Source organism: Sparus aurata, chromosome 21 (assembly GCF_900880675.1).
Source record: "Sparus aurata chromosome 21, fSpaAur1.1, whole genome shotgun sequence".
NCBI lineage: Eukaryota > Metazoa > Chordata > Actinopteri > Spariformes > Sparidae > Sparus > Sparus aurata.
Window position 1 is genome coordinate 12,608,966 of NC_044207.1, and position 22,435 is coordinate 12,631,400.

The 22,435-nt window shown below is 41.6% G+C and overlaps 1 protein-coding gene across 3 annotated transcripts; it reads left to right on the top strand.

Moving 5' to 3' along the window:
• The first annotated feature begins 86 nt into the window (after positions 1 to 86).
• On the top strand, positions 87 to 19,420 carry ccdc18 (coiled-coil domain containing 18). Of its 3 annotated transcripts, none has more exons than XM_030401520.1 (26): positions 87 to 669; positions 780 to 969; positions 1,383 to 1,538; positions 1,731 to 1,837; positions 2,140 to 2,268; positions 2,500 to 2,596; positions 2,723 to 2,844; positions 2,952 to 3,231; positions 3,428 to 3,515; positions 4,753 to 4,970; positions 5,279 to 5,389; positions 5,567 to 5,698; positions 5,962 to 6,096; positions 6,199 to 6,276; positions 6,896 to 7,012; positions 7,116 to 7,283; positions 10,339 to 10,472; positions 11,385 to 11,548; positions 11,648 to 11,861; positions 12,895 to 12,994; positions 13,116 to 13,271; positions 14,313 to 14,453; positions 14,623 to 14,760; positions 16,880 to 17,302; positions 17,391 to 18,161; positions 19,070 to 19,420. In XM_030401520.1, exons 1-26 carry the CDS (start codon positions 569 to 571, stop codon positions 19,088 to 19,090), a joined length of 4,491 nt encoding a protein of 1,496 aa, XP_030257380.1. In that variant the 5' UTR covers positions 87 to 568; the 3' UTR covers positions 19,091 to 19,420. The 3 variants fall into 3 exon arrangements, with proteins under 3 accessions (XP_030257380.1, XP_030257381.1, XP_030257382.1); XM_030401521.1 differs by having other exon boundaries at positions 6,202 to 6,276; XM_030401522.1 differs by having other exon boundaries at positions 88 to 669; positions 13,116 to 13,253.
• The last annotated feature ends 3,015 nt before the right edge of the window (positions 19,421 to 22,435 follow it).

The following is a 22,435-nucleotide window of genomic DNA, read 5'->3' on the forward strand; positions in this document are numbered from 1 at the left end:
GCCAGTGTTCGCGGCAACTGTCATGACAACCCTCCCCACCAATCACCTCACACACAGCTTTGTCGTATCCAATCAGAAGACTCCTTGTTAGGATGAGGGCGGATACTAAAAAATACAAATTCTTGTGGCTTATTCCTTCTACAATGGCTAACACCGAAAGTTTTGTTCAGCTAGAAGTACAAATACATATTTGGATGCTTCCATAGCGACAGTAAGACAAAATCAATATTTCATACAAAACGTAGACGTTATTGGTCCAGTCGTTTGGTTGCCTTTTATGCAAAAACAACGATAATGTTAAAGCTAACTAGCTAGCCACCTGTTGATACAACAAACATCTTTGTTTACATTTAGCAAGCGTACCTCTGCTAGCTAGTTTGCGATGCTGTACCCTAACCACACATTTTAATAACGTAGCTTCAAGTTAATAAGTTAGTTGTTGGTTTTCTGTACCTTTCCAAGCATTAACACCAGTTCGAAATGTTGCTGGAGCTACGTAAAGCTAACCTCAGCAAATCGAGACAAGTTGTTGTCGAGCTGAAGTTAACATGCACTCATCATTAATCTAATGTTTGAGAACGAGGAAGTTTTAACAGAAGATGTGGTCAGTCTGAGGAATCTGCTTCGATTGACGGACGTCAGCCTGCAAAGTGTGAGACAGAAACTGAGGTGAGATGTATGACATGTAAACATTCTGTTGATAGCTACAACTCCACTGCAGAGTTAAGTAAAGGCCAGACTCCTTCCTCACTGACTTTTTTCTATGTAACCCTCTACAGTCAGTCAGATGTACGTGATGACAGGGTTGAGTCTGAGCGGAAGAGTTCTGATCGCTTGACCTTGCAAGACCTGCAGATACCTGATGGTCCTTCTCAGTCAGCCTGTGTTTATCAGGAGAGACCTCTCAGTGGAACGGCTGAGAGACGTGCTATTGCTGGTAGTTTAAGCTCATCGTCCTCCAGCTCTAGGGTGAGAAGCAAGATTGTTCGACAAATTTGACCGACAACCAGTCAGATATTTTGTACATCATTTTGTCTCATGCTGCTTGTCGTTAATCAGTGCATGATCAGTGCATTTCTCACTCAGACCACCTTCGTATGTCATCAGATTAACTTTAAATGTTTTTACATATGTTATTTACTTAAGAGGCTGGAAAAGAGGTGATATTTGTATCATATTCATGGACAGTATTAAAAGATACATGAAGGAAAAGGAAATCAGATTTGTCTAAGATGTCTTTCACAGTAAACTCTAATCGTAATGTTGAAAACCTTTATGTAAGATGCTTGGTTCTTAACCGCCAGGGTAACATCATAACTAAAATGTATACAATAGAATTCACACGCCTGTCATCCATACCTTTGTTCGACCTTTTTGCTCAGTCTTCCTCAGTCACAGCCAGACCGATAGAGATGGAGTCTGTTTCTTTGAGGAAGAAGGCCGGCTGTGTGCGTCAGGAGAATGCCTGCGTGTCCATGCAGGATGGGCAGGTCATCGGTGATGCTGTGCAGTATGACCTGGCCACCTTCACATCGCAGGTAAGAGAGTCACTCCTAAGAAGATGATTTCTGTGCATGAATGTGCTATGATAGTAGTATCTGGTGCTTTAGCTGTTGTACTACATATATAGTGTGTGAAGTCATTGTAATGTCAAGCCACAACAATAAAACGCTAATGAATATTAAAAACTGAAACTTTATTAAATGCATACGCTTCGTTTTCGTTTTCAGGTTGGCCTCAGAGGCTCCAGGGTTGGTATTAAAAACAATGTGGCAGTCATGAGTCAACAGATTCGTCGGCTTCAGGCAGAGCTGGATACTCAAGCGGAAGAACTAAAGTAACCTCATGACCTCAACTTATACTTCTGCAGATGTTGCTAGTTATGTAATTGTGATGTGGAAACTGTATGAACATTTGTATATACTTTGGGTACTGAATTGGTGTAAGGATTATGCAATCTCATTCATACAATGACAGATCATTTGCTGCTATTTCTCTTCTCTGTACTTCTAATGGGCAAGGATTGATTGTTGCTAGTATTGATTTGCCTTTTATCATTTTCCTCCAAACTGTCATACTAGCATCTAGTTGAATCCAGTTTTAATATCCTAACAACCAGTTCCTGTCTGTCTTTACCAGGGCAGCAGAGCTGAGGGCAGAGTGTAGCCAGGATGCAGCAGCCCACAGTGACATTGTGCTGGCGACTCTCACTGAGGATATGAGTGCACTCAGAGAAGAGCTGGACACCAAGGCGGCACTCTGCAAACGGTACCTTACAGTTCTTCTCACACTTTGGGTAACAGCATGAACACCAACAAAAAATCATCCACTATGTTTTTGCTTATAATTGCATTTGTTACCGGTCATATGTTAACATTTTTAATTGAAATAAATAAAGGAAATTATTTGGGCCTCAACTCAGAACATAAGCAGATATCCCATGTCGAATTTACTTTGCATCATTTTTTTTAAACTCATGTTCTACCTCATCTGTTACAGGGCAGAGCAGCAGAGGAACCAAGCACTTCAAAATGCTGAGAAACTTAAGGAAGCCTTCAAAGATTATAAGGCGACCATATCCATTAAGCTTAAAAGGGTAAATTCACTTCCTTTGAATAATTTGATTATGTCATTATCATCCTTTATTTAAAACAGACAAGCAGATATTCTTGATAATTCAGTTTAATATGCATGTTCACGTGTCCTCATTTGTATTTTTAAGGTGATGGAGAGTGAGAGCAAACTAAAAGAGAGTCTAATTGAGTGTGATAGAGAAAAAGAAGAGTTAGAAATGAAGTGCACTTTGTTGGAGAGAGAAAAGGTTGAACAGAGGCCAACAGTGAGGTAGGCATCTGAAATTGTCTCATTATATTGTTTCACGACAGGATTTTTAAAAAATATTTTTAAATTAATTCAGATTTTTCTCCCTGATCTTCCTCCTCGTCCGCCAGCCAGCTGAAGGAGGAGGTGAGGCAGTCCAAGTCTGCGGCTGCAGGTCTCCAAGCTCAGCTGGAGGAGACCAAACAAAAGGCCTTACATCTGGAACAGCAGATCACGGAGCGGGGAGCAGAGGGCAGGGAGCTGGCCTCTCTGCATAAGGAGCTGGGAGAGCTGCGAACATTGACCCAGGGTCAGGAGCAGAGGATGACCCAGAGCAACATAGAGGCTCAGCAGAGCCGGGCGGAGCTGGACAGCCTAGAGGCCATTCTGGCATTGCTGCATCTACGAGAGGTGGAGGGGAAAAGACACACTTGCACTGTTGTTTTTGTTCCCATGTCACAAGTCTCAAACAGTGTTTGGCCTAAGGGGTTGTTGCATCATCATTGTATTTGTTTGTCCAAGCCATATTTTGGTACCAGAGTGATTCACCAAAACAAGCAGCCTTATTTATCACTGATCTTGTTATCATGTTATTATTTATTTTCAGGGTGCCGTGGGGCCGCTGTGCGTCAGGCCCTGCATGTTGGCCCCTGTGGACTTTTCAGGAACAGCACACCTACTCAATCTAAAGCCAGGTATGCTGAGTACTTCATTACATTCTGTGTTATCCATGAGATAACAGGTGTTATTTTTTAAATTCAGGTTTGCCCTTTTCTGTATACGTCTGAAGTTGCTACCTCTTGTGAAATGTAATTTAGATTATTTTCTATACACTTGCTTTGTACCCATCTTTCTTTTCTTGGAGTGAAATTAAATTTTTTTAAATAAAACTTGAATAACCGCTGCACTTCAGATGTATGATAGCTGTTTCGGTCTAAAGGTAACTTTTGTACCTGTCATTTGATACATTATTTAAATCTTAAAATAACTTTTTGATTGCATGCAATGGGTATAGAATAATGCCATGTGTGTTTGGTTGGTCTCCTATAAAACTTTACTTTAACCATGCAATTCTGCCTGACACCGAGCACGAAGTCTCCCAGAAAAGTATTAATAAATAATTGAATAAACTCATTTTTATCTGTGTTGTTGGTAGCTGCTACTGCTGTGGAATAACTTGACCAAAAACAAAATGAAAATATAGAGAGAAGTCTTCTTGTCCTAGTCCTAGTCCCAGCATAGTATGGAACCAGAGAATATGACAAATACAGTCTTCTTCTACACACTAAGGTTTTCTTGTTCTATCCCTCCTTCTTAATTGTTTCACTTTATCTTTTCTCCCACTTTTAGATACCTGTCAATTTTCTTTATACGAGTCACAACTGACCAATAACATGAGTTTCCCTGTCTCCAGAACCAAACAGGGCTTTACCTTTAACTTCCTCCCTACTGGGGTTCTAGGGAAATTTTGACTGACTAATCATCCTTGGTTTGGCAGAAAGTAATCTGTCAACACTATCTTTGGAATGTACACAAGAAACATCTGGTCACTCTGACCTGTTACTAGAAAACAGCCTGACTGGCGCCAGGTTGACTCAATATCCTCTTTTGCACAATATCGAAGCCTGCCTAGGACATTTAATAAGAATGTGTGTGTAGTTTTATATAATAAGAATACACATCTATTACATTGTGACCTGTAATTAATAATGAGTCTATAAGAGAGAGAAATTAACCGCTACACTGCTCCGAGGAAAACTGAAACCATCTGGTTGTCTTGGCAATAATACAACTTAGAAACGGTAGGGAGGGGAAAATTGCTGAAAAATAAAATAGAAAATAGCATTAGATGTCAGGTACCAAATATGTAATCCAGAATGTATGATATAAGCATGTATAATCCCTTATTCAACCATCACTAAATCCTCACAGGTGAAGGCTACCAGCAGCTGCTGCGCGTGATGCAGTCGTTGCAGGCTGAGCGGACCAAACAGAGCAACTTGGCCGAGCGGCTTCAGGAGCGTCTAAGTAGAGCACAGGAGGAGATCTCCTCCCTGCAAAGCTCCATGGCTCAGAGAGCGTCCCACTACCAGAGCCTCCACACGGAGCTGCTGGACAAAGTCAGCCGAGCCACTGACACAGAGAAAGAGGTCCGTTACCTGATCTTCTCTTCTGTTGTCCCTTTTCTTATTTTCTTTCTTTTTTGCACATAACCTGATTTTCTGCTTTTAGTAGATTAACAATTGTTCTTTCCGTCTTTGAGTGTCTTACTGTTGGGAGCAAGATGATCAAATGAATATCAGAGTTTATTGGCCAAGCTCATGTTTCTCAGCCATCAAAAGTGACGAGATATGCTTTACTTGTTAAATTTTCTATTGCAGTACAAATTACATTTTTCAGTTCTTGAGAGATTATTGCATTCACAATATTTTTTTTTTTTAACTCTGTTTCATATCAGTTGAAAAGAAAAAGTGCACGCGTGGCTTCGCTGGAGAAACAGTTACAGGAGAAAACCTCGGCCTACAGCCAGGCTGCACTGGCCAACACCGAGCTTGAGAATCAGCTACTGGTACAACACAGTGACACTATCAGTTCCACATATTTGTCATGTTTTGTATTTTTTTTCTCTGATGACATCAACAAGCCACTGACAAGAATAGCTATGACTTTATGTCATGATTCACAACTTTTTCTGACATCCTTATAGAATCCTTTTTATTTTTTGTTTTGCTTTTTCTAATTACAGGAGAAAACCAGCACCGTTCAGCATTACCAGTCACTCATGACCAAAAAGCAAAGAGAGTACCAGCAGTCTTTGGAGAAGTGTAAAAATTCTCAATCGCAACAGTTCACGGAGCAACAGCACAGAATTGAATTGGTGATCTACAACTTTGTCTCATTCACTTTCCTATCCACTGAATGTCCCCAGCAGAACGTTCTGCCTAAACCTTTCTGATGTAATTGATTTGAATTTTAGTCAATCTTTTGCTCATCAGATTAGAAGTAATTAATTCTCCTGTAAGATTAAAAGTTGTCATAGAAGCAACTGGAGAGTAATACTAGAAACCCCTGCTGTGATATCACAGTAATATTACCTGTAATAATTTGATAATAACTAACTGTATTTCCTCACCTCTGCAGTTGCAGTTATCTGTGGAGGAGGCTCAGTCCCGGGTGTTTGAGATGGAGCAGGAGCTGAGCTTGCTCCAGAGGGAGCGAGATGAGGCCCAGAAAGCAGCACTTCTGCTGCAGAGCTCTGTGGACCAACTCACACAGGTCAGTAATTTTTACAGTGTGGAGTACTTACCAATCCAGACGTAAGGTATAGCAACTATAGTTCAAACCAGGGATATGCTAATGATTTTGATTTACTTTCAGCAGAGGCAGGTTGAAGTCAGACACAGCGAGGAATTGTTGCAGAGTTTTAAAGAGCAGGCGGCTCAGTCTGCCACCAAGGTTTGTACAAAGACCAGCATCCTGTTGCACCAACTGTGTCAAATTTAGCGTCATTATAATACAAATGTGTTGTTGTGATTTATGCATGACTTAAATAAAATGAGTTGCACCATGGAGACGAGTTACAACATAACTCCAGGAGGAATTAAATAATTACACATGCCCGTAGGGTGTAAATCATAAAATGTCACAGAATTGTGCTCTCTAATAGTAAAACAGGAGTTTTTCCGCCACACAGCATATTTTTTAATTAACTGGATTTCGATATCAATCCAGTTTACTTCATTGTGCTACATTGCCAGCCACAAAGCTAATGCACATGGCAAACATTAGGATGGAATTGTCGATTGGCCACTTGCCTTATTTATGGCTACACATCCAAACAAGTTGGGTAATGCTGCAAGTAAATGTGGAGCAACCAGTTTTAGTAGCTGATTTGTTTAAAAACTCACCAACAGTTATGAAGCCTCTTGTGTTGACTTTACACCTTAATGAAGGAGATAACTTAAACCCAGTGCTGGTTACTGTAGAAAACGCTCAAATCACCTACATTTAGCTGCGCACAAACATCTGGCAGAATCATGAATTACACCGCAACATGACTTCTGTTTGTCTTCAGGTGTGTGAACTCCAGTCGTCTCTGTCAGCTTGCAGAGAGGAGCTGAACTTGTCCCTGCAGCAGATGGAGGAGGCGAAGAAGAACTATGAGAGTGAGCTCCAGAAAAGCGATGAAAAGGTAGTGTTACAGGCAATGAGACTGTCTCCATTTGCAAGATAATTGTTACACACTTTTATCTTATGAAAAGCCCACCTCTCACGCTTATCTTGTTCCTCCTCAGGTGTCCTCTTTGCAGGAGAAGCTCAACAGCACCACCCTAGTGTGTCAGAGCTTCAGCGAGCAGAACCTGCAGCTGCAGCTTTCTCTCCAGCAGCAGCAGACCATGCTGACTGAGAGCACTGCTCACATCTCTGAACTGGAGGAAAATCAGAGCCAGTTGCAGACACAGGTGAGTTAAAGACAGTTCTAACTCACCCTCTCAAATATGAGGCTAACAAGACAATGTACTTTAAATCTGTACAATTTAACACCAAAGAGTATTTTTGAGTAATCCAACAGGAATCCATTGTTTGTTTGTTAAGCTTTGTCGGCCTGATTGGTAAATACTGCAGTTTTTGTTGCTGAAACAAATCGATAGACAACACTAGATATAATCAAAACGTATTTATCATTAAGGACTCTAGGATAATAAGGCCTTAAAACTTATTTTTATTTATATTGTGCTTCAGTAGCGCATGCAGAACAGAAAGATATTTTCAGTTAATCACTTCCCACAAACTAAATTGCTTCGGGCTGAGCTTGAGGGCCTGGGGACGTTTTTGTTTTATTTGAAGAGTGTGTGAGTCTTCTCTGTTCCAACAGTCGCATCAATAGTTCTCTCTGTTCTGTTGATCACACAGTTTTACATCAGCAGCAGTAAAACACTCTCCCTTTGATGATCATAGTTATATTAGGTCTGCCATATCATATAATGTTTGTATTGGTTTAAGTCTAGAAGGAGGTTCAGCAGGGTCGATTCTTAACTCCAATGCCGGATGCGTTCCTTTTTGTTTGGTAACAGTATGGTCAGACTGAGTGATCAGTGCAGAAAGGTTTACAGGGTTTATGTGGCAATAACAACATTTTAATGAAATCATTTTAGGATTGCCTGATGATGTAGATGATATCTCAGAAAACAATCAAATTTAATGGAACAAACTACAAGGAGTTACTGGAGTTGACTGGTTATGAAACAGTCTCAGTTTAAACTTGACCCCTTTTGTGAGAAGATAAGCTATTAATACTGTATATAGTTATTCTTAATGCCTGCCCCTGGATACGATTCACCACAAAATGTACACATAATGGTGATTTTGGTAACTTTAACTTTTTGCAACAAAATTACTATAACCGAGAGCCGAGTCTGTTAGATGTAGGCTTACATGTAACTTTGGTGTGTGAACGGCACTAAAACAAGCAAAAACTTTATTTCGTCGTATTACAGTTATTAGTCTTTAATAGCCACACATTGATACATCACTATGCATCTTGTAAATAGCTGTGTTTAAAAAAGAAAAATAGCATTTAAAATATGTTGAGTCTTTCTTCACTCACTTAAAAAAAAACTGCCAGCCAAACGAAGATCTGGAGGTGGTGGTCCTCATTCCAATTTTGTCCACTGGGGTCGCCAGAATCAACACAAAATAAAGTGTCATGTAGCAGCTTTAAAACATGAACAGAGTGCCCCTCTATCTATCTCTTTCAGCCCAGTCACAGTCAGACATATATTTGCAAATTTTACCTAAGTTTTAGATATTAAGTCTCCTGTGGTCATGTTTTTGGGGGATTTCCAGTCAGACCCCTCATCTGACAGATGTTTGTGATGTGTCCAAATTCTTCCAGTCAGCCATCTTTAGAGGGTGACAGGAGAACCATATCAGGAGGATTTAGGTGTCTTTGTCTCCATCACAATTATGGCTGCACAATTAATAAAAAAAACAAAAGCAGTTATTTTGTTAAAGGTAAAATGTGGGACAAAAAGTCATTATAATAAAGTATACAGTTTGTCCCCCAAATGCTAGAAAACATGTTTGTGTGGTACAAACCCCAACAAATGTCATCATGATTTTTATACTTTTTGAATGAAAATAAAAACTGTGACGCAACAAATGACCATTCCCATTTATCATGAGGCACATCGCAATCTCAATATCTGTCATGATAATCGCAATATGCTTTTTTTCTTTTTTTACCATATCATGCAGCTCTAGTTAAAACTCATCCTATCCTGTGATGGAGGTTTACCATTTTTTAAAACAATTTCCACATTTTATTCTGCCAAGATGATTCAGAAAACGTAAAAAGTGAGAAGTGGGGGGCCTGAATAGCTTCTTATTAGCAAAGATTGAACATATTTATTGAAGCTTTAAAGCGACACTATGTAGTTTTTGGGAAGAATTTTGATCAGAAGATAAAGATCATGACTAAATAAACAAACTGAATAAACAAACTGACCTTAGAGTACAACACAGTTTCATACTGTTTTACATTGTTTATATTTGGAGGACCCTGACACCTTTCTAGCTTCAAACAATGTTCTGCAACTGTATTTTCCTCTGAGAACATCTTGTTTATTAAGAAATGGAATAAAAAAAATAAATAATTAGAAATATTTCTGCGTTTGTATAACTACCTCATTAATATTGTAAATATTAAAATTATCGGCGCGCAGGTGGTCGAGTGGTTAGAGTGCATGCCATAAAAAGCAGCCGACCCCGGTTCGATTCCGGCCGGAGGTCCTTTGCTGCATGTCACACCCCCTCTCTCTCCCATATTTCCTATCTGTCTACTGCTTAATAAAGGTGTCTATGCCATAAACAATCTTTAAAAAAAATAATAAATAAAAATAAATAAATAAATAAATAAATGAATTAAAATTATGAGTTTGAATTTTTTCTCCAAAACTACATAGTGCCCCTTTTTAAGACATATTAACAATTAATTCCTTTAAATCATATAGTTAGTGTAAAACAGCACTTCAACACATATTAAAACCAAAACTGCTGAATATTATTAAACGCATTCCCTTTAGCAAAATAAGCAGAAGATCAACTGTGGCTGTGCTCTTAATTTGCAGATATGCATACTTACAGAAACACCCTGCACATACCACAAACCTGTAGTAAATCTCCATCGCAGCTCAAGGAAAGCAGCAGTTTTAACTTGTGATTTCATTTATATGTCAGCACATTGTAGCAGCTGCTTGTACATTCTGTCCCTAACAACAAACAGAGCACAAAGGTCTCCTTTGAATGAGCGAAGCAACACATGGACAGTAGCATGGAGCATTTCTGTACACGCAGGTCTGATCAGATTGCCTGTAGCGATAGACTGTCAAGAATCTGTTGTTGGTTTTTATAGTGAGTTATTTGAATAGTAGGTTAGGTCTCCAGTTTTGTGCTATTGAACAGAGACATGTTTGCTTTAATTTACAAGTTAAATAAAGATGTCATGTCTATCCATAGGTGTCCAGTCTCGAGCAGCAGCTGGAACGAGCCCGTGCCTCTCTGCAGGATGAGGTCAGGAACAGAGAGCAGGAGAAGGACAAGGACCTGCAGGAGCTGAACCAGCAGAACAAGCAACTCTCTGAGTCCGTCAGGTAAGAACACCTGTACACACAGAAACACTGTTACACTCCAAGGAACAAATGACATTGGATATACAGGATCTTGTTTAATTTCAGGAGTTGTCACATTTTTGGACCATCAATATTGAATTATCACTGTTTTAAGACATCAGTGCTACCAGAATCATTAACAATGTAACGTTCAGACCCAAATATTTAAAAATGACATTGGTTCACAGCTTCTCCGTAGATTTCTTGTTGATGATAATGAAATATTTTCCTCAAACTTTTACTTGCAATGGTAGTTTACCATCATTTAATGTAATAACTATTTTATGCAGCATGTATGGGGCTTTTTTAAGGGAGTATTTCTAACACAACAGGTCTAGAACAATTTTCTCTTATTGGCCTGCAGTGAGGGCTTTCAATCGCCTTATTAGTCTGACACAGTCTTATGATTACACCGCATCCCATTTGTCTGTAGACATGAAGCAGCCCTCCCCTCCCGCCACACCCCCTACTACCCATGAATATGTGTGTCTATAAATGGGGGTCTTACTTGTCTCAGAGTGGGAGATGTCTAGAGTCATTTCATTCTGCCGAGCTGCAGTTGTGACATTTTAAAATCTCCAAAGCAAAAAGCTCATTAGCTGTTTAAATGTGCCATCAAAATACACGTTCGCTACGCTCAGTTTAGTGGCTCTAACAGCTCTGGAGGGATCTCCTTCTCTCGAAGTCCATGATGGGAGCTGTGCTCACATTAAGGTGAGGAATCGGATGTTGCGTGTACACAGCTACACCCAGTCAAATGGTAAATAATGCAATTTGTACGCTGCTTAAATCTATTTTCTGCAACATGTCTTGGACATGGTTAATTTAAGACTTTTAATTGCTGTACAAATGTACTTATTAATCTTACTCTCATGCTTATTTCTCCTTTGGCAGCAATCTCTCTTCAGAGATGACAAAGTATCGAGGGGAGCTGCTGTCAAAAGAGTCAGAGCTGCAGCGTCTGAAGAGAGACCTCACTGCCAAAACTGCTCAGCTCAGCCGCATGGAGGAGAGCCTGCGACACCTGAAGAGCCAGCTCGACAGCAAGGCTGACTTAGGTAAGTCTCACAGTTTCTGTTCTTTTTTGAAAATAAACGATTAAATCTGAATCTCTACATGCTCCTTCATTTGCTCTCTTTCTCCTTTCTGCCTCCAAGTGGTGGACCTGGAAGAGACGCTTCACCGCTGTGAGGCCGACAAGCTCAACTGTGTCCGGCGGACCCAGATGCTAGAGGGACAGCTTCAGGCGGTGCGAGGAGAGTTGTCTGACACACTGGAGCAACTCCAGGAACTCAGAGATGTTCTGCAAAGAACCCAAACCACCTCAGACGAGCGGCAAGCCTCTGTGGAAAAACTGACTGTCCAACTTAGGTGAGGATACACCCTCATGTGAAATCTCCTTCTGCACAGGGACACCAGATGGAGTGATGACCAAGAGCTGTGGCTCAGATAAGATCCTCTGCTGGATCGGACTCACTCAGCTATGCATTGCACATATGTGTCACAAACACACAGACACACACACACACACACAAACACAGACAAGCGTGGAGCCTGTTGATGTCTCAGATTTTTTACTCTGTGTCTTTTTAATAATCTCCTGGCTAATCATAGTTCTGGAATGATGACATTGTGTACATTTTTACTATGGAAATCCTTTGCTGTTGTAAGAATATGAATTTCTGATTATGATATTTAAGAAATGTCCCTTATTTTTCAAGGTGAAACTTCTATTATGTAATTTGCTGTGATGATTTATCCATTCTCTGCTTTGTGATGTAATATTTTTACATTTAAAACTTTGCACAGATAAAATCTTTGTATGTTTGAATATGTTTTGAACACACTATGCAGCTATCGTACATCAAGCATCAAGCACTCAACTAGATGCACACTCATGACTGTTTGAATCACTTTCTCGTGTAAAACAAAGAACAAAACAGGATGCTACATGTCTCAGTTGATTCATTAGTCACCCCTTCAGTCCCAGTTAGATTTTCTTTGGTGGTATTGTCTTACGCAGCACGATGCATTTGCAAGGACATGCAAATGTTGACCCTGAAAACGCCCTTTTAAGGAAGAGAATAGCTGTTTAAGTAACAGTTGTCATGAGGTCTGTTTTACACAAAAAGGCACTGAAATTAGTTTTACATCCTTGGGCACATTCTAAGTACTCAAACCAAAGGTCAACCTAAAAATATCGAACAATAAACTCCTGTGGAAAGTCGTCAAACATGTTCCCTCTATTTAGCCCTCAGTTATATCTGTAGATCAGAGGACAATCCAGGACTTGTTTCAAGTTAGTCTGTGTTTTCTTTTTTTTAAATTATTAATTAGATGGGTATCTGATAAAGTATTCAATAAAAGTGTGTGTGTGTGTGGTTGTGTGTGTGTGGCTTCACAGTGAGACCCAGAGGGAGTTGGAGGAGAGAACTCACGAGGTCTTAGACATGGACAGTGCACTGAAGGAGAGGCAGGGGGAGCTCCAACAGAGAGCAAATCTGGTACAACACACAAACAAACACACACGCATCAGTATATTGTATTTTAAGGAACAGAATAGGTTTTGCTGCTGTATCTAACCGCATTTTGGGCATTTTTTTACTTTTCCCTTTTCGTCCTCAGCTCGGCCAACTAGAAGTGGCCATCAGAGAGCACAAGCAGGAGATGGAGAGGAAGGTGGAGTCGCTGCAGCAGAGCCTGGCAGACAGAGAACGAGAGCTGAGAGACGCACAGAGCGAGCTCACAGACAGAAACATGAAGGTCAGGAGCAGTTGCAGAGTAAGAGGGCACAACATGTGAGAGAGATGTTGCATATGTCACCGTGAGTCGGCTAAGACTCAATAGACATTTCAGGTGGAACACAACATAATCAAGATGATTAAGTTCTGTCATAAATGTTTACATCCTTTAAGCTATCATTGCTCTGTCTGTTGAGTTGCAATGTGGCTTATAATAATTTCTATAGAATCATTATAAAATAGATGCAATAATTAAAAAAGGAGGAGAGGAGGACAGGAGAGGGGAGGGGAAGGGAGGGCAGGAGTGGGGTTGACTGCCATTATAATAGATGTAATAGGTTTTTATGAATTGATTGACTCACTTTATCGGCAGTGATTGGTTGAAAGAGAATAACAAATCACATTTGAATGTAATTTGATTAGATTAAGATTAGAATTCATAAATAATAATAATTCATATTTTTTTATTTATTTATGTAGAAAATGAATTCTATTAAGTTAATTAAATTATTTGAATTTGAATTAATTCAAAATGTATTTTGGTTTTGTCGTCTTTGTTTTGTTGCATAAGTTAGCATGCTGAGCAGGTAGCCCTGTCCTGTCAAGGTCCAAAGCTCCTGTGCTAGTAGTGTAAACACCAAAAGTGCCCTGCTGCTCCAAGATCCAACTCTAGCTGCACAGTACACCTGCACCTGGGTGCTGGTGGAGATATGAGGAACATAAAATATAAACATTTTAATCGAACACAGTTCAGCCTGAATAATCAAAGAGTGTATACATGTTTGCACTCCTTATTTTGCTTTTATATTCTGTTGTAACTACATAATTTGAAATAACATTTATTATTCTTCCTACTTCAGTCTAATAGAGGTCATTAACTGGTTTCATATAGACATTTTTGAAAATTGTCTGTCAAGAAACACAAAGAATTGTGAGGCTACCCAAGAGATGTATTTTTTTTAAACTTAAAGAATCAAAAAAGAACTCGGACCTTGAAGTAAGATGTGTTATAATGTAGATCATCTAACTGTATACTGACATTGTGTGCATGTTTGTGTGTGTTTGTGTTTTGCGATGTTAGGAATCGCAGGAGCTCGGCCAGCAGCTGCGTGTTTGTCAGCAGAAACTTCAGACTTCGCTGAGAGAGCTCGAAGAAATTCAGCGTCACTGTGAGGCTCTGACCAAAGAGCTGGACGCCACCAAGCTGCAGGCCAAAGAGAGGGTAAGGTCAAAACACAATTCATTATTATTTAACATTAAACTTCAGACTCCTAAAAAGGTGTCACGGTTATGAAATACTATGACTTGACTTGGGTCTTGACTTGTTGACAGATGTTTTTCTGCTGTACTACCATTAATCTTTCCTTGGTGGGGGTTGTGTTTGTGCGCAGGAGGTCAGTCTGTGTGGCGTGGAGGAGGAGCTGGCGCTGAAGGAGGCACGCTGGCTGGAGCTGGAGGCCGGGCTGCAGAGTACGGTCGCCTCTTTAGAACAGGAGCTGGAGCTGGAGAGGGAGCAGCACAGCAAGGAGGTACAGTGGCTACTGAGGCTTCATGACTGGTGTCCCCTTCCTCCATCTGATGCATTCAATAAATCTATTGATTATAGAGACAACTTAACAAGTCAAGTAGGTTTGGAAGTCCTCAAAACTATGAATGAACACATATGGAATTGTGTAGTAAACAAAAAAATATGAAATAACTCAAAACATGTTTTATGTTTTAGATTCTTCAAATTAGCCACCCTTTGCTTTGATTACTGCTTTGCACACTCTTGGCATTCTCTCGATGCGCTTCATGAGGTCGTCGCCTGAAATGGTTTTCCAACAGTCTTGAAAGAGTTCCCAGAGACGCTGAGCACTTGTTGGCCCTTTTGCCTTCACTCTGTGCTCCATCTCATCCCAAACCATCTCGATTGGGTTTAGGTCAGGTGTGTTTTGGGTCATTGTCCTGTTGAAAAATAAATGATGGTCCAACTCAACGCAAACTGGATGGGATGTCGCTGCAGGATGCTGTGGTAGCCATGCAGGTTCAGCGTACCTTCGGTTTTTAATAAATCCCCAACAGTGTCACCAGCAAAGCAGCCCCACACCATCACACCTCCTCCTCCATGCTTCACTGTGGGAGCCATACACGTAGAGACCATCCGTTCACCTTTTCTGCGTCGCACAAAGACACTGCGGGGGGAACCATAGATCTCAAATTTGGTCTCATCAGACCCAAGCACAGATTTCCACTGGTCATCATGTCCGTTCCTTCTGTTTCTTGGCCCAGACAAATCTCTTCTGCTTGTTGCTTTTCCTTAGTAGTGGTTTTTAGCAGCTATTTGACCATAAAGGCCTAATTCTCCTCTGAACAGTTGATGTAGAGGTGTGCAGGGTTCTCCCCAAAAATTTTTAGTATAGTGGCGCACCGTCAGTCGGGGGGGGGGGGGGGGGGGGGGGGACGCTCGTTACTGTCAGTCCGGGGGGGGGGACGCTCGATCGATCATCGCCGTCAGCCGGGGGCTCGTCGCCGTCAACCGGGGGACGGACGGACGGACGGACGGACGCTCGGACGCTCGTCACCGTCAACCGCGGCAGCCCACAAACACCCGCTATAAAGCAGCTAACATTGTTGAGTATAGCGGCGCTGACCTACCCGTATAGCGGCGCAGCGCCGTTGTTCCACCGTCTGGGGAGAACCCTGGGTGTGTCTGCTACTAGAACTCTGTGTGGCATTCATCTGGGCTCTAATCTGAGGTGCTGTTAACTTGCGATTTCTGAGGCTGGTGACTCGGATGAACTTCTCTTCAGCAGCAGAGGTGACTCTTGGTCTTCCTTTCCTGGGGCGGTCCACATGTGAGCCAGTTTCGTCGTAGCGCTTTGTGGTTTTTGCGACTTTCATTTCTCTTTACTTACCTGATTGGTTCTTGCCATAATATGAATTCCAACAATTGTCAAATAGGGCTGTCAGCTGTGTACCAACCTGACTTCTGTACAACACAACTATTGGTCCCAACCCCATTAAGAAGGCAAGAAACTCCACAAATGAACCCTGACAAGGCACACCTGCGAAGTGAAAACCATTTCAGGTGACTACATCATGAAGCTCATCGAGAGAAGGCCAAGGGTTTGCAGCGCTGTCAACAAAGCAAAGGGTGGCTACTTTCAGGAATCTAAAATATGAAACATATTTAGAGTTACTTCCCACTTTTTGGTTCACTACATAAATGTGTTCATTCATAGTTTTGAAGCCTTTAGTGAGAATGTACAATGTAAATAGTCATGAAAATAAAGAAAAACCATTAAATGAGAAGGTGTGTCCAAACTTTTGACTGGTAGTGTACGTTGTAAAGAATTATGTGGGTTTTGGATCAGCCCCCCTGGTCGTCACAATCGTTCCATCATTGCGCCGTGTCTGATTTCTTTTCCTCTTTCCAAGAATGTCAAGAACACTGTTCCCCATTTTTTATAACTCCAGTCTCTCTTTTTATTACAGCTTCACTCCCACACACAGCTGATAACTGCTGATAGTTTTGATGGAGCTTCTCGTTTATTTCCTTGTCCTGCTTTAACCTTTGTGCTTACCTGATAACATCAAACAGAGGTGGATCATATTGTCATACTCTTAAATCAAAACCAGTCTTGTCTGTCTGTCTCCCCTCCCCAGCTGGAGTCCCTGCAGCAGACCCGAGGCCAGCTCCTCAAAGTCTCGGAGCAGATCTCCTCCACCATGCGCTCCTCCCAGGACCAGCTCGCCGCTAAACTTCAGCAGAGCCAGAGCCAGCTCCAGCAGGCCAAGACCCAGCTGGATCAAACTAAGACTGAGCTGGATTGCACCCAGAACCAACTCGTTCACCTCCAAACACAGAAAGACCAGGCTCAGGCCCAGCTCCTTCAGAGTAAAAGTCAACTTGAGCAAAGCAGGGGTCTGTATGAGCAGACCAGAGCTCAGAACAGTCTCCTCCACATCCAGCTGGAGCAGCTCAGTACACAGTTAAAACAAGCCAGAGTCCAGACCGCCCAGCTCCAGACTCAGCTCCAGGCCTCGGAGAAGTCCATGGAGACCTCAAACGAGTCCCTGCTCATCAAGGTAGACTTCTTTACAAGTGTGATTGTAATGAAAGTTAGATTAAAGAAGTGTATCAGTGGATTTCATTTGTGGTCTTGTCTTCCTGCAGGAGTCTGAGGTGGCCCGTCTCCAGGCAAGGATCTCCAGTCTGGAGCGAGCTGCTGACCACCAGCATATTTACAATCACACACTCTCCCTCCCTGCTCTGCATCATTTCACACAATCCCCAGAGCGCTCCTCCACTGCTCACTCCCTTCCTTCCTCCCCCAAAAACCCACAGGTAGCTGTCTACTCTTCTAAACAGACACACTCAAATCAGCTCCTCTCCCCGACGCACATACAAACTTGTTCATCACCCCCTGCTCACACGTACCTCAAGCCCCCTCATCTGTTGAACCAAACTAAGAGCAACGGAACGTGTGATTGGCTGCAGAGCAGCAGTATCGACTCTTCCCTTGATCTCCCTCCGAGCCTGAAGGCCACACTGAGGGAGGCTTTGAGCAAGCAGCCTTGGGACTCGTCGTCCTCCTCCATCCCTTCTTTTCCGGACACAGTGGACTACAGCTGGCAGGGCCTCAGCGGCGTGGAGGCCACAACGACATCCGACCTCTCCTTCAACCCCCTTACGTACATGGTGGACGAGCAGGACGACAGAAAACTCAACATGGAAGCTACCTGGTTGCAGGAAGGAGAGGGTGAGCAAGAGACTGAGTCGAGGAGGGAGTCAGTGAGCACTCTGGTGGGTCAGGAGGAGGAGGTGGATATGAATTCACTGACAGGGATGCTGAGGTTTGTTAATCAGACGTTAGCCATGCAGGAGGACCCTTCTCTGTGGAGCTCCACAGGAATACCAGAGACCAGACACAGTCCCACTCTGCTGGTAAAAGCCACAACCCTCTCTGACACTATCCACTTATTAGTCAGTTAATCAATTAACCTTTCAACAGGAGCTAGATCTGCAGCTATTTATAATCTGGTGCCTTAAAAAAAGGTTGCTAACATTCTGTCAACTTATACCTTTAAATGGACTTCAGATCGCAGTTCTTTAAATACATTTTCATGAACTAGTTGATCCAAATACAGATGGTCCTGGCTCCAGAAGATCAGCTTAAATTACTGATATGTCATGAAGGAAGGTTTAACTGGAAGTCCTGAAATTGTGGTGACACAGTAAGCTACAAAGAACTAGACCTCAGAACATACTCAGTTGCAGTTGTGTAGTGACATCAGTGAGTGATAATTCTTGTACCTCATAAACAGTCTTTGGCAGAGTATTGTTGAACAAAGTTGAACAAATATATGCAAGGACGTCATCTTTCTTTAAATTTTTGATAGGGTATTAAGGAAACCGAGGCGACACCATTTTTAAAAATGGAATATTGTAAATATCAGCTAACAATATGAGCTAACAAGCTAAGGGCAGTGACATGTAGCAGCAGTTAGCGGTTACTCTGGTGATATGCTGCCCCCTGGTTGTTTTGAGTATGAAATACACAGGTGTCCAATTCTTCCATATTGCACCTTTTAACGCTGAAAAACACAAGAAAACAACCTCACAGCTGCCAACACATTATGATTCAAATGTTTGCAAGACACTAATTGATGCACAAAAATAAACACAACATTGTCTTTTTTCCCCAAATTAGCTTAGCAGAAAATCTTGTGTCAATGTCGGACTCTATTACTCATAGTGAGAGAGCGAGACAATAGATTTAATGTTTTGATTAATATGGACATAGGTTGTAGCATTGGTGTGCCACTGATGCCTGCCTCCTTTTTCTTTTTCAGAGGGACATCAAGGAGACGTGAAGTTGTGATGCTGAGGAGACGTCAGAGAGGAGAAGAGCTGTTTACACGGATTCCATCCTCGTCTGCCAGCGTACATGCGCAGTCCTGCACTCAGTAACATCCCTCATTAAGTCTGTCCATTTGGTATGAGTCAGGCTGTAAAACGTGTCTGTATGAAAAATGAATGATCACTTTAGACGGCACTACTTTCAAGTCTGTTAATGACCAACTGTGAAGCTGTTTGTAGCATTTCATGTTGTGTTTTCCTAACTGTTATTTATATATTTGTACACTATTTTATAAAAGCCAAGTGAATAAAAGATGTTTTTATAGGTTTTTCCTTTCCTTGCATACTTAGTGATTTGCTTGTCCACCACTGATTCTTTGTTACTCTCCAGAGACATGTGAAGTCCTGCTCTCACTGACATTAGTTTGGATGTTCCCATGCTGCTGTGGGGTCGTGTTACCAGAACAACTGGCAGATCTCGGTCCCTGAGAAGAATTCTTGGCTCGGGACCGTTCATGCTGAATCTAATACAGACTCAAGCTGGTTAAATGGGATTAGGCACTCGCATGTGGTTTACATAACAGGAACATCAGAAATGTTTGGCGTCTGCAGAGTTTTTTTCTCATCAGATTGAGTGCTAGCGTGAATATTTGTATGAGCTAACAGAGGTTCATAGATTGAAGGAAGCAAACCTGTTTTGTTTGAGTTCTGCAGCCATGTCTTGTCTTTCACACTGATGGATCACCCAGGGAGAGAGCCAGACTCGCTCTTTCACGCTGTTTCCAGTCTTTGCACTAGGTCAAGCTAACAGCCTCCTGGCTCCAGCTTTCAGCCATCAGAAAGTGAGTGAGTTTGTGTGTTTATATTCTCCAACAAACGTTTCAACCCCGCAATACAAAATAACGGACATAATGGGGGCTAGTCCCAAAGATCAGTATACCCTCAGGTTTAATCATTTGTTGCAGATCATATAAAGTGTTTGCTGTGTCAGGCAGACCGTCAACAGGCTCACGGTTTAATGCTGTAAATATCGAAGCAAGTGATTTCCTGTCTACATTCGGCTGGAGGTCTTCTTATATTTACATTTCCTCACCACTGGCCTCAATAGTTAGAGTTTATGGGTGAGTGTCTGTGTGTGTTGCCACTGGTGACGGCAGTCATTTGAGTCAGCAAACCAACCTGTTTGTCCTGCGCTCAGCGGGGGTGGGATGTCTAAAATGAACGATTTCACGAGTTCATTCCCAGCTGCTGCGACTGATCATTTTAGTTTCCCAACGTTTAAGTTTGAGGAGCATTTCTGTATGTCTGCTCTCCTTTTCATACGCTCAGTTTTTGTATGTTAAGCAGTAAGTGTGTAGTTTTTAGTTTTTTTCTTCTTAAGAGGATGTGGTATACTCTGTGGTCTATTGCGTGCGAAGTAACTCTGCCCTGGTTCCTCCATGGAACTTCTTTTGTTAATCATGTCTCCAAAACGGTCTGCATTGTATTGGCATATATGCAATTTTGTGCTTAAAAACAGCAGTTCCCAGTTTTGTGTGAGAAAGTGGCTCCTTAGATTTCACACCAGTTCTGTGTTGTAACCAACTTCTCCTCTGATTCAGCCGGCCTGGAGATGCTCTCATGTTTCTGAAGCCGATTTCTGCAAGTTAAAGAAAACATAGCTTTTTTAGAACTGGTATGTCTTAATTATGAGATAAAGAACCAAAAATGTAGCTTATATTTTCCATTTTGTATCTCATGATTTTAACTTTGCATCTGTAATTTCGAAATTGGCTTCTGTACACACACGTCGAGCCTGAGGCTTTGATCCAGGTGTGATCACAAACACACTTTACAGGACACTGAAGTACCCCGTACAAAGAAAGAGATCACTTTAAAGTTTAAACTCCTACTAATCAATAAAACGATGCATCTAACCAAACTCACATTGATGGAGGTTTCCAGGAAGACTCTCAAACATTAGACGGCAATAAATCCATTATCGTTGGCTAGAGGCAAAACTTTAATACATTACACTACAAACATACACAATACACTCACATTGGTGCACGCTATCTCAAAATATGATGTAGACATCACAGCAACAGTTGAGCAAAAAGTGACAAAATGACTTCCTGTGTCCTGATCGGCAACTCCCCAGTGTACCCTGCAATATATTCAATTCCGTTCATTTAATGTAACTTGGCTCTCTAGCTGCTTAAAGCTCCACCATGTTCACCAGCTGGTTGCCAACTTTGTCGGTCTGCTGTTTGATGCCGAGCAGGTGACGTACAGGGGCTTTATCAGAGCTTTTCCACTGAAATCAGCTGCCTGGCGTGACCTAAAACAACACTCTGAAAGCACTGGGAGTAAAAACAAAAAAAAGTTGTGAGCTGAGGCTGACTGTCAAACTCTTCCACGTTATCCTTTGACACGTTGTTATTATGGATTAAAGCTTCTTTAAAGAAGTAATTAAACATTTTTATGAAATATGGCCGGCACATAACTTCCTGTGCTATCACCCAGACCAGTGGAGACACAGATAGGTCACATAGTGAAATAGTGTCATACACAACCCCCCCCCCCCCCCCCCCCCCCTGCACTTAAAGGAGCACTATGTAGATCTGGAGAAGAACTCCAAGCAGTTCTCAAAACAAAACAAGGTCCCCCAGAACACTGTTTGAAGCTATAAAGGTGGCAGGGTCCGCTAAATAGAAACAAATGAAGTATGGAATTGTGTTGTCCCTTAAGGTCAGTCATGAAAACAAAGAGTTTAAAACAAAGAAAAAGATCACTGAAGATCTTTCTCTTCTGATTAGAGGTGTCTTACCCAAAACTGCACAGTGCCCCTTTAATTTCTGTTTAAAAGTCAAATATACAAGATTTAACATTTTAATTATTAATTAGTTCTGGCTGGATAGTTTTTTCCCCCCAGCTGTTTCCAGTCTGTGTGCTGCACTATGATCACAGGCTGTAGCTTCATATTTAACAAACAGACCTGAAGCTGTATCAATCTTCTCATCTGACTTCTTATTGGACAAAAAACATTTAAACACACATTTCCCAAAATGTTGAACCATCGCTGTCAGTCAAACTTGGATTGCAGGACTTTCAACTTGAAATGGAATATTTGGACAGCATGTTTGTGTTGCGACTCCATCTTGAGTAAAGGATCTGATTACTTCTTCCAACACTGAAGACACCCGACGCTGCCAGTTGATTCAGAAGAACTACCTGCATCATGTGGAGGAGTTTGAATGTCAAAGTCATTTGCATGGTTTGCTCTAACCACTCAGAACATCTGCGAAGCAAGAAACTCGAGCTTGGCTTGTGTGCCGGGGTTTCTTTTCAGGTTTGTGATAACCACACGGGTGCAGAGC

Coding starts and splice junctions, on each gene's coding strand:
- ccdc18 (XM_030401520.1), top strand. CDS start 569: ATGTTTGAGAACGAGGAAGTTTTAACAGAAGATGTGGTCAGTCTGAGG. Junction 14,454..14,622: donor AGCTGCAGGCCAAAGAGAGG/GTAAGGTCAAAA, acceptor GTTTGTGCGCAG/GAGGTCAGTCTGTGTGGCGT. Junction 17,303..17,390: donor ACGAGTCCCTGCTCATCAAG/GTAGACTTCTTT, acceptor GTCTTCCTGCAG/GAGTCTGAGGTGGCCCGTCT.